General features: G+C 42.2%; 1 protein-coding gene across 2 annotated transcripts; it reads right to left on the reverse strand.

Annotated features, from left to right (window-relative positions):
- Nucleotides 1–6,979: 6,979 nt before the first annotated feature.
- Nucleotides 6,980–8,236, reverse strand: LOC307014789 (uncharacterized protein). 2 transcript variants are annotated; one of them, XM_079642954.1, is made up of 3 exons: nucleotides 8,119–8,213; nucleotides 7,539–7,656; nucleotides 6,980–7,366 (listed from the first exon to the last, which is right to left on the reverse strand). In XM_079642954.1, the coding sequence occupies exons 1-3, from the start codon at nucleotides 8,196–8,198 to the stop codon at nucleotides 7,043–7,045; spliced, it is 522 nt and encodes a 173-aa protein (XP_079499080.1). In that variant the 5' UTR covers nucleotides 8,199–8,213; the 3' UTR covers nucleotides 6,980–7,042. The 2 variants fall into 2 exon arrangements, 1 of the variants encoding a protein (XP_079499080.1); XR_013801316.1 differs by having other exon boundaries at nucleotides 6,984–7,366; nucleotides 7,539–7,744; nucleotides 8,119–8,236.
- Nucleotides 8,237–10,966: the final 2,730 nt, after the last annotated feature.

A 10,966-nucleotide genomic window follows, 5' to 3' on the forward strand; every position in this document is an offset into this window, starting at 1 on the left:
GTGTGTGTGTGTGTGTGTGTGTGTGTGTGTGTGTGTGTGTGTGTGTGTTTAACAAGTGAGTGTTTACAAGTCTATGCATGTCTAACAACTGTGTCGGGTCTTTGCGTGGCCACAGCTGCGTGTAAAGTATGTGTGTGTTGTGTTTGCATATGTTTTTGTGTATGTGTCAAATCCTGGAGTGCTGACAGCGCAAACACATCACTGCCCTCCTGTCTCTTCAATGTGCAGACGAGCCCTTGGCAGCCCGACGTGTCCGGGCAGCAGAAAAGGGAGGCTACCAAACACAGATGGTCAAAAGCGAAGATGCTGGAGAAAACAAAGAGGTTTATGGCTCACAGTGGCAGTCTGCCAAAATGCCAACAAAGCCGGGTCTAAGAGGTCCAACCAACAACATGTTTAGTTAGATATGAGGATGTTAAGTGGTTAAGCAGCCAGATTCCCCCACATAAATTCAGACATGCGGCAGAGATTTTGAGCAGCATTTTACCCCGTAACGTGATGAGAGGGTTGAGGTATGCATTGAGAAGGGAGCACAAAGGCTTTTGCAAACTTTTGGGCCTTGACGGACAGGCCCAAAATCAGGGTAATAAAGTTGTTGGTTGTATCAAAGGACATGGTTTAAACAGCATTGAAGCTAAAGCAAAATTATTATTTGATTCAAACCAATTGGCCAGACCCGCATCAGAAAGGTGAATACATTTAAGGAAGTGCCTTAAACATGAATCTTAGTTCTAAGTATGGAGTTCAATTTGTACAATTATTTAAGGGGCTTCCCTATAGCGATGCATTTCAATGGCAATATACATTACATTACATGTCACTTGTAAATCGCTTTTATCCAAAGCGACTTACATACTCAATACTGTGGGCAATCCCCACAGGAGCAATTTGGGGAGAAGTGTCTTGCCCAGGGACACAACGACATGCTGACTGCAGTGGGGTTTGAACCTGTGACCCCCTGATCCGGACACCAACACACAACCCACTGCATCACACGCCTCCCATACTGTATACCTTTAAATATACTTTTTTTGGGTGATTTTCCGTGTTTTACTCTTAGAACGACCCTCCCAGAGTGTGTTTTCAGTCCATGAAAGTCAGCTAAAAATGTCTTGTTTAGGGTTCGTGAAACACTGATGAAAGTTACTAACCAAGCTAGCTCAAATGTTAGCTTGTAACTTAGCATTTGCATTGCTAAAGGTACCTGGACCGTCCCGGTTTAGCTCTTTTCCTGCTCAAGCCTCTCATCCAATTGTCTCTCTGTCTACTCTTTTATTAAACACTAAATTAAAACTGTGGACATTTCTGTTATATTCCAATTTTGAAAGCAGAGTAACCTGAAATAAATTCCATTGATAAGTATCATTTTCCCATCGCACAAAGGTAAGGCTTAACTGGCAAATAATCAGATGGTTGGTGAATGTGAAGATTGGCACCATAATCCCTTCTCTCTGTTTTAATCTCTCAGAGAGTTTCCAGCCCACACCTCAGCATGGGTGAAATTGTTTCACCTCCCCTGTAAATAGTTGAACTGACTGAGGGATCAGGACCATAGAGAGCCAGCGGTTACAATGAGCAAAACGCCTGCCGCCACCTCTATCTCTGTCTCCTTTCTCACATTTCTCTTTCAGGCATACTCTGTTCCACAAATACATGTTTCTTATTCTGGTCTACTACCATGTATTCTTTATTACATAAGAGTAACAAACATTGTAGGCATATAATCCACTAATATTTGCATAATTAATGCCCCATTTAAATAGTTGTGACAAACGAAGTAAAAACATTGACAAATAAGAAAAATCTGAATTCTCAAGGTGTGATCCTATTCATACCATGAAATATACAATAGACTATAGGGTGCCAATTCTCCTAATATGACACAATTAATTCCAGTCGATGGTAATCTATGCCAATTTTGAACAAATCAATTGAAATGTCCATATAAGCATTTAAATCGGAGCCATCATTATCTCCTCGTAAGACCCTTTTAACCTGCTTAACAAAAACAATGTCTTTTTTTCTGTCACTATTAAGGAGTCGATAAAAATAAGGTCTTATTTGCCAGGGGTGATTGAAAATGTTTTCAACGGCAATATATTCACCTCTCAATATTAGAAATCACAGCTCAATCCCACATTAATAGATTAAATTACATTTCATTTACTATATTGATCCACATTTACTTTTTTTTACCTCAGCATCTAAACGAAATTAGTTATAAAAGTAATTGCACAAGTTAAAATAAATGAAATAGAAAATACAATATATGCACATAAACAAGTATTAGTATGGACTGACATGACAAATTGGTTTAACCTCCAATAGATCAGCCATCTACTCACTACATATAAACATAGAATACTATATGAATGTGGAGAGTAGTTGCTTTTATGATTTTATTTTATTAACATTTAAATTGATAATGATTTTCATATAGTTTTCCCAGCAAACTTGGGATTTCATATTAAGGGAATGCTTTGTGCCAGTGAAGTCACTTGAAGCTTTTAGATCATATGTGAGCACACGTCCAAGCCCTACAGTCAATCCACATAATGTCCAGTTTAGCCAATTTGTGAATATAACTGTCTACTGAAAGGGTGTGCCAACTAATTCTACAGATATTGTCAGGAGTTTATATGAGAAAACGTAGGATGGCCTATTTTTATGAGTGCAGTTTTTATAGTGGAGTTTGTTTGGAGTATTTGTGTTGCATGGAGGTGAGGTTAGAAGCCTTGAGGGACCATGAAAAGGAGAAATGTATGCTGGATAACAAAAGAGCAACAGGGAGTCAGAGGAGAAATATGAATCTGAGGAGCCGCAGGTTGTGGTGGACAGGTTCGGGTGGGGGGTCAGGGGCGAAGTAGACTAGGTAAGTGAAGGAGAGGGAACAAATTGAACCGGAGGAAGAAAAAGGGGAAGAAATACTGGAAGAGACAGATAGGATAGTGGTGAAGACGGAGGCACTTAAAGATAAGGGTGGAAGAGAGGGAGACAGACAGTGAAAAAGGCGAGATTAAATTGACTGCCGCATGTCACATGGAAACAGTCCCTAATTGGCCAATCAGCCGACCCAAGATTGAGCCTGCTGTTTTCTCTGACACTGCAAAAGCACCTGTACCACACTGCCAGCCAGCCAGCCAGCCAGCCAGCCAGCCAGCCAGCCACACACACACACACACACACACACACACACACACACACACACACACACACACACACACACACACATCTTCACACATAACACCTGCCACCATTACCACCTCCTCATCTTCTCCCTCCGTTTCTGACATGTACTTTTAGGAAAGATCTCTGACGGCAGGGAATTGACAAAGAAGGGAGAGAAGAGAGGGATGTAGAAGACACAACAGTAGTTTATTATCACATCATGATATTGTAGTGGTAAATATAATATAACATTATTGTTTATGTTAAGAGTTGCCTGTGTACAAATTCAAGAGCTACATTGGAATTTATTTTGAGCAAGCCTTTCTTAGTGAGGCAATTTATACAGTGGTGCAGTGATGACACATTTTTGAAGGCCGACCCAAAAGTAAGCTGCGCATAGCTTCCCTCGACAAAAAAGCAACGGGGTTTCTCCATAGGATTTTGTAATATTGTAAAAAATAAGATCTGTGGAAAACAAACCTGTTTGATAAATGCACGTTTTGTTCAGCCGGATAATATCCACATGTCTACTCTACTTTTATCATTTTCAAATCATAAATCTAAACACCAGAAGCAAAATGCTAACGTTATGCTATAAACTAACAGCCGAGTACAGCAGGGTCGCACGACTTCAACGTCACGCCAACTTAAGATCGATATTCAAACATAGAGATTCAAAAGTGTACAAGTTGAAGTGTTTGTTTTAACAGTTTGCAAGAGCGCAGGTACTTGCTTTCAAGCAGAACAGGGGAAAAAAGTGTTTACGTGCGTAATGACATACAATGTCCTCGACAATTTATGTTGTCCTATTCAGCCACTTGTTGACAGTGGTTAATTTGAGCCGGATCCTGCCGGAACAGGATCCGGCACCTCTTCATTTTGGCCACCCTGTGTTCCGGCACCTATTTGGGCAGATCCGGTACCTCTCACAAAAAATAAAAATAAAAAATGGTTAAAATGAAATAAAATATGCAGATATTAATTTACAGAAAAAATCCCAAGAATTTCATGTCGTTTATTAAGATTAAGATTTGAAAGAGTCGGAGATCTGTGTTGACGCACTGAAAAGCTGGACCAACGGACAAACGTCTTTCACTTTTGAAATTCGCCACATGAGGAGCACGTCGCAGAGAGGAAGAAACGGTGATTCAATGCAAGCATGTCAAAAAGACAGTTAAATTGACTGTCTTTCTTCAAAAAGAAGGAAGAGGTAATAGACACTTCAAAACGAGTCAGAAAAGCCTCCACAAGCAGCGACGAGGGCAGCTGCAGCGGTCATGTTGATGGTCAAAACCAGGAGGAGGTTAGCGCCGCAACAGCTAGCCAGCTAGCTAACCGACAGCTAGCCAAGCCCGGGCAGCGGGTCAGGTTCACCGCCAGCCGGAACAGGAGCCAGCTACCGTCAGCCAGGTGGACCACCAACAGCAACGGGTGGGTACCCTGGCATCAACTAGCCCGGTACAACAGCCGGAGCAAGAGGCGAGCGGAACCGCGACATCAGCTGGCTTACAGCAGGAAGATTCAGTAGGAGAGGAGAGCGCATTGAGCGTAGAAGAGTGTGGGACGTCCAGCGACAGGTCAGTTTTTTCTAACTGTGGCCAAGAACTTGGAGGACCGTATGTTATCTCAAGGAGGCCGGATGCCAGATAAAACTGGATATAACAAGTTCATTGAGGAGTTGAAGGTGCTTTACGCACAATACTGGCCCGAGGACGCAGGTGCGCTGTATGGAGAGACTGAGGTCGAGTCACTGTGTCAGCGCTTCAACATTGCCAACCCGCGCGCAGTCATACGGGCCTACAGAACGTACAGAGACTCAGATGGTAAAGACAACCCCGATGAGCTGATGGAGTTACTTGTTGCTGTCAACAGCATTCCCATTGCAAGTGCTGAATGTGAGCGCGGATTTTCTCAAATGAACTTGATTTGCACTCCCAACCGTAGCTCTTTGCTCACATCTACCATGTCATCTTTACTCTTCCTAAATCTTGTTGGACCCCACCTGGCTAAATTCAATCCAGTCCCGTACGTGAGGTCCTGGGTGGCCAAAGGACACAGAACTGCCACAGACACACGCAGTAAAAGCAGAAAAAAAGAGATAGAGGACAATCCGGACATGCTCGTGATGTGGGGTGTTTTAAACAACTAAATATGGTGAGCAAACATACTGTCTATTAATAGGCCGCCGTGCCAATCTTTGAATAGGCCTAATAAATATTTGTTTTACATGTTAAACCTGTTGAGAAATTAATTGCTGGCTGTATACTGAAGTCCCACCTGTGGTGATGTGGGCATTTGCCTATGTTGTGCGTACTAGCCTAACAAATTATAAATTATCGTCATAACATTTATACCATGGATACTATTTGAAATTGAGGCTTGTAAGTCCCACAGCGTTGCAAGTGGACATTTTCATGTTGTTTTCAGCACCTTTTCTATACGTTCCGGGACCTATACGCGTCTCGTCATCCCTGAGCTGTCATATGTACTTTGCGTTCCGGCACCTTATGATTTACAAATTAAGCACTGTTGACAACCATCGTTTTTCAGACACGTAAACTCTTCAAAAATCGCCAGTGGGATCACGGCTGATGTATTTAATGTCGTAGAACAAAACGTGATCCATCTCTTAAATTTGTGTCAACCACAGACCTTATTTCGAGTTATTTTCCAAAATGCTATGGAGAAATCCCACTGAATCTGAGACGACGGAACCGGTAGTGGTAAAATGCTGACTCACTTCCGGGTTTTAGGACTCATCACCATAGATATATATAAACACTAGATGACTCACCCGCGCTGCTGGCCAATGGAGACCGACGTTGCCACATGGCCGCCATCTTGCTACAGGCAGTGCTCTCATTCATAACATTATTGTTTACTATTTAAATAACCATAGCTTGCTCAATTTTCAACCAATTTTCAAACGGTTTGGTTTTTTATAAACATCAAAGATGTAGTTACGATACTGCATACTTATAATCATGGACTTTCTTATGAAAATAACATTAAGCAGATAAAGCAATAGCTATAGGCTACACACACACACAAGGTATTTATATTAAATATTTGCCGGTGTATATATTTCCATTTATTTTATTATATTGTTAATATTTAAAATAAATTATAAAATTAAAATATATTTATATTTTATATATAAAAATCGGTCTCATGTTACCACTCTGTAAGCCAAGAGTTGTTGTTTGTATAATTTATTATTATTATTATGAAGAACAACAACTTGGTGTGGTGTGGAGGGGATGTAGGAAGCAGGGGCAGGTGGGGAGAGATGGGGCTTCAAGGTTCAAGGTTATTTTGTTTTAAATGTGTCGTGGAGATAAGGACCAGCTGCACACAATAAAATACAGTGTTAACACAAAACCAATAAGACCACCAACAATCAATCATCATCCAGCATCAGCTTTTGTATTCTTTCACAACCATTTTATGGGTTTATTAGACAGACTGAGCAAACATAAACATATGTGGGGAGCATAGTGCTGCGTATCAGGGCTGCGAAGTGCAGAAAAAGTCAAAGGAGGTAGAGAGATACAAAGTTTCATATGCTGAAGCAACAGAAAAGAAAAAACACCAAACGGACCCTAGAGATACCCGACATTTTAATCTAAAAAGAAAGGGTCTGGTTCAACATCCGTTGACTGTCCAGCTGCAGGTGGAGAGGATGCGTGGGGTTATCCATGATGGACAACAGCCTGTTCAGTGTCTTCCTCTCCACCACAGCTTCAAAGGGGTCCAGCTTGATGCCGATGACAGACCCAGCTTTCCTGATCAGTTTATTGATCCTGCTGGTGTCACCGGCTCTGATGCTGCCCCCCCAGCAGGCAAAGAAGAGTACACTGGCTACAACAGACTGTTAGAAGATCTCCAGCATCTTGCTGCACATGTGGAAGGATCTCAGCTTCCTCAGAAAATAGAGTCTGCTCATCCCCTTCTTGTGCACAGCGTCAGTGTTGATCCTCCAGTTCAGCCCATTGTCTAAGTGTACTCCCAGGTATTTGTAGTCCTCCACAACAGCCACATCCTCTCCCAGAATACACAGGGGTAGAGGAGACGTCCTCACCCTCCTGAAATCAATGACCATCTCTCTGGTCTTGGCCACATTCAGAATACTCACAACATTAGGCTGAGGTTCATCTTCCGCTCTTCTTGAAGTGGTTGTGCTTCTTGTTGCTTCCGGCTAAAAAAAAACATAATTAAAGACATTTTGATTGTTTAAAATGTGCTGTAATACACAACACATCATTTATTCCGAAACTTGCAGAAAGAAAAACTAAAGTGTGACATTTAATCACATATTTATATATCAATCTTATACACCTTGAATTCTTGTTGGCCAATGATACACATACCCTTTGAAGATGAGCTGGGAAATTGAATACTGTTGGCACAACACCATCTTTAAGCCGGACAGTCTGCCCCGTCCTGTCAAAGTCCTCACAACTGAAGTGATCACTGCAGAGCAGTGTCCTGCCACAGGAAACAAAACCGTCCCTTCTTAGGGCAACTTCCCACTGCAACTTCCCACTGCCTCCTCCTCTCTCCGGTTTTGGGAAACCTTAAAAACATGAGAAAGGTAGCCAGATATATAAATTATTGTCAACATTGTCCTCCCTTCTTTCCTTTAACATTAAGGGTAAGGACAAAAATACACACCGAAATTATCATATTTTTGGAGTATGTATGTATGTATTGTATACTTTAAGAATAAGACGACCACACTAAGAGTTATACAAAAGGTGTCCAAAAGAAAGTTTAAATAATTGTTAAAAGAAATGGTAGCAACATATTCTAAAGAGGCAACATCAATCTTGCAATACTATTATCTCACATAGCCCCACTGATCCTGTGTAGCAGGACTTGTAATGCACATACATCCACTAAGTAATTAACGATTATCCTAATTATAGTCATAATATTGTCATATCTTACACGTGAAAGGTGATTCCACGGGTTCTTGTTTGCAGACTGCGGCGATTAGAGCATCCGTAGGCTGCACAAAAGTCCGGCATAGTCAGGTACTTCTGTAAACACAAAGCCAGCAATTTCCTGTATCATCTAAAATGTAAGACGTTTTTAACAAGCTTGGAAGAAATCATGTGTAACTTAAGTTATGTTGAAAAGAAAGAGCAGTTATGCCTCTCCCACTGTTGTAAAGTTGCTGGGTCAACTTTGTAATACTAGGTCTCACTCACAGTCTCTTGTTATTAGCCAGCCGTAACGCACCCACAGCTGACTCACAACCATTTGATGTAGAGTCCAGTCTGCATATAGTGGTGCACCTCTGGACAGCAGATCTGCCCCGAGGTTCATCACTCCTGGTACGTGCGTCGCTCTCAGAGAGAGGAGACGTCCGCAGCTCCACAAGATCAGTTTGCGTGCCAGCATGTGTAACTGGAGAGAACGCAAACCCCCTTGGCGGTTTATATACGATATTGTGGTCGTGTTGTCTGTCCTCACGAGGACATGATGTCCTCTGAGAAAAGGCAGAAAGCGTTTAAGGGTGAGGAACACCGCTAAAAGCTCCAGATAATTTATGTGTGACTGTTGGAGGTCTCTGCTCCAGAGACCCCTCACAGGTCGACCTTCGTATATACCCCCCCGAGCCCGTCAGACATGCGTCTGTGGTGACCACCTTCCGCGATAGGACAGCACCCATAGGCACGCCCCGTACTAGAAAAGTCGGGTGTAGCCAGTAGCGCAGTGCCATTATGCATTTCATAGTGACCATCACTCTCCGCGCGCCATGACGCGCGGGTTCCAGTCTGAGGGCAGCTACCCAGTGCTGAAACTCCCCCATGTGTAAGCGTCCCAGTCGTACCACCGCTGATGCCGGCCGGCGAATCAGCGGACATGAGGGCGTCCGGTCCCGACAAGCTAGCTTGGCGTGCTAGCCGTCGGCGGAGTTTCTTAATGGTGAAGCAGGCACAATGCCCGCACGAGCCGGGGTTATCGATAGTCTCCTGGGCGTGTTCCAGCCCGAGGCAGGACGACCAGACCTGGTCTGGGTCTGTGCCTGAGATCTTTTTAACCCGCAGCCGCATAGCCGAGCCTCCGAGTCCCTGACTCCTCTGGTGTGAGGGAGAGAAGGGTCCATCTTTGTTCGCCGGGGTGTCGGCGTGGAATGGACACGCTAGTAACAGGTACGTTACTGAGAAAAAAATCCGACCTTGTCGTTAATCCGAAAGGAAAAAGCGACGGTGTAGATTTTATTCTTTAAAGAATATTAACTGGTGTGTTAATACCTTTCGTTTTTATCTCCGTCTCCTCTGGTTTGAGAGAGAAAAGAGAACGTCCTCGCTACCGTGGTGGGAAGAAAAGCTAGTAACAGGTATGTTACGAGCTTGAAGAAAAAATCAAACCTTACCGTAATTTCGAAAGAAAGAAACGGCGAGGCAGACTACAATATTAACTGGTGTGTTAATATTGTTCAGTCTTCTTGCAAAGCAAAAAAGTAACCGGCAAGCGCCCGTCGACCGAATGTTAGCTTTGGGTTCAGTCTGTGGACCGTTAAGCTAGCCCGGCTACTGATAATTCGAGATGTGCTCTGAAGCGAGAAGAGGTGTTTGAATAACGCTGCGTCGTAGCGCAAGCTACTTATAGGGTGGGTGGATTCCCTGACGTAGACATCAAGATCAACAGCCAATCAGGATTGGCGTAATGAGATTGATGCTTCTGTTTGCATACGCGTTGGCGCATCCCATAGTGAGACATCGAACGGAGTGCTATGAATGAGAACTCCAATGAGCCATCTAGTGTTGGATTAGATGAATGAATTCCATCTGATTCTATCTATGCTCATCACTGCACCACTCTATTACATCCCTCATTAGGATTTTCTGTAAGGTGGTGACCTCTAGTGGCCACAGTAATAATAGTGGGAGTAAAGAAAGAAGTCAGGTGACGAAGTATAAAGGACGAGAAGGGCAGCATAGGGATAACAGGATTTTTGCAGGAGATCCCTGTTTGTCGGCTGTTTAAAACATAATGTCATCAGCTTTGAGTATTTTAGCTAACAAACTATACAACGTTAGTACATCACCTGCTACATGGTTATTGTTTATGCAACTGTTAAATAACCTTCAATGTTAAATAATAATGCCCTAAACATAATAATGTGTGATGGACACGTGTCTAGAACTGCCCCTTTGCAACTGTTTCATGACATTACATAGAATGTCTTCTTGTGGGAGCCATTGGACAAAGAGTCTTTTATCAAGTTTAGGTATGAGAATGTATTGTTTCGAGTGGTGTTTTTGGCCATCTGTTGAATATAAGGGAAATATTCAATTTTTTAATTTTTTATTATTTTTAAATATCCAGCTCTGTAACATTTAAATGCTTAACTTTCTTCAGCAGAGCTTTTTAGTGTATTAGCAAAAAATGATAAATGCTGCAAGGATTTTTGATATTGTCATATCATTGTTTTGATTTGACTCAATGCCATTTTAACCAACCCAATTTTCAGGGAGAAACTGCTCTGGTGAACCCAGTTTACACAAACAAAGCTTACTCTATGAATTCTGTGTCAACGTTAATGCTGCCATAGCTGCTGTTGTCTCTGGTGTAGTATATTATTGTTGGTTATCTTTATTTAACATTATCTATCTTTTATATCATTACATTATCGATTAAAAATATTACATTATCAGTTTTGGGGCAAACATTTCATTTTGCACTAAATGCATGCATACTGCACAATCCACAACTTGTTTATTTTTTAGTGCTTTGCTGATATTTACAAACTCAACTGTAGAGTTCCATTATATTTTCACCATTC

This window comes from Notothenia rossii (genome assembly GCF_949606895.1).
Source record: "Notothenia rossii genome assembly, chromosome: 1".
Taxonomy (NCBI): Eukaryota; Metazoa; Chordata; class Actinopteri; order Perciformes; family Nototheniidae; genus Notothenia; species Notothenia rossii.

Coding starts and splice junctions, on each gene's coding strand:
- LOC307014789 (XM_079642954.1), bottom strand. CDS start 8,198: ATGCCGGACTTTTGTGCAGCCTACGGATGCTCTAATCGCCGCAGTCTG. Junction 7,657..8,118: donor CGTGGAATCACCTTTCACGT/GTAAGATATGAC, acceptor TTCCTGTGGCAG/GACACTGCTCTGCAGTGATC. Junction 7,367..7,538: donor TCCCAGCTCATCTTCAAAGG/GTATGTGTATCA, acceptor GTTTTTTTTTAG/CCGGAAGCAACAAGAAGCAC.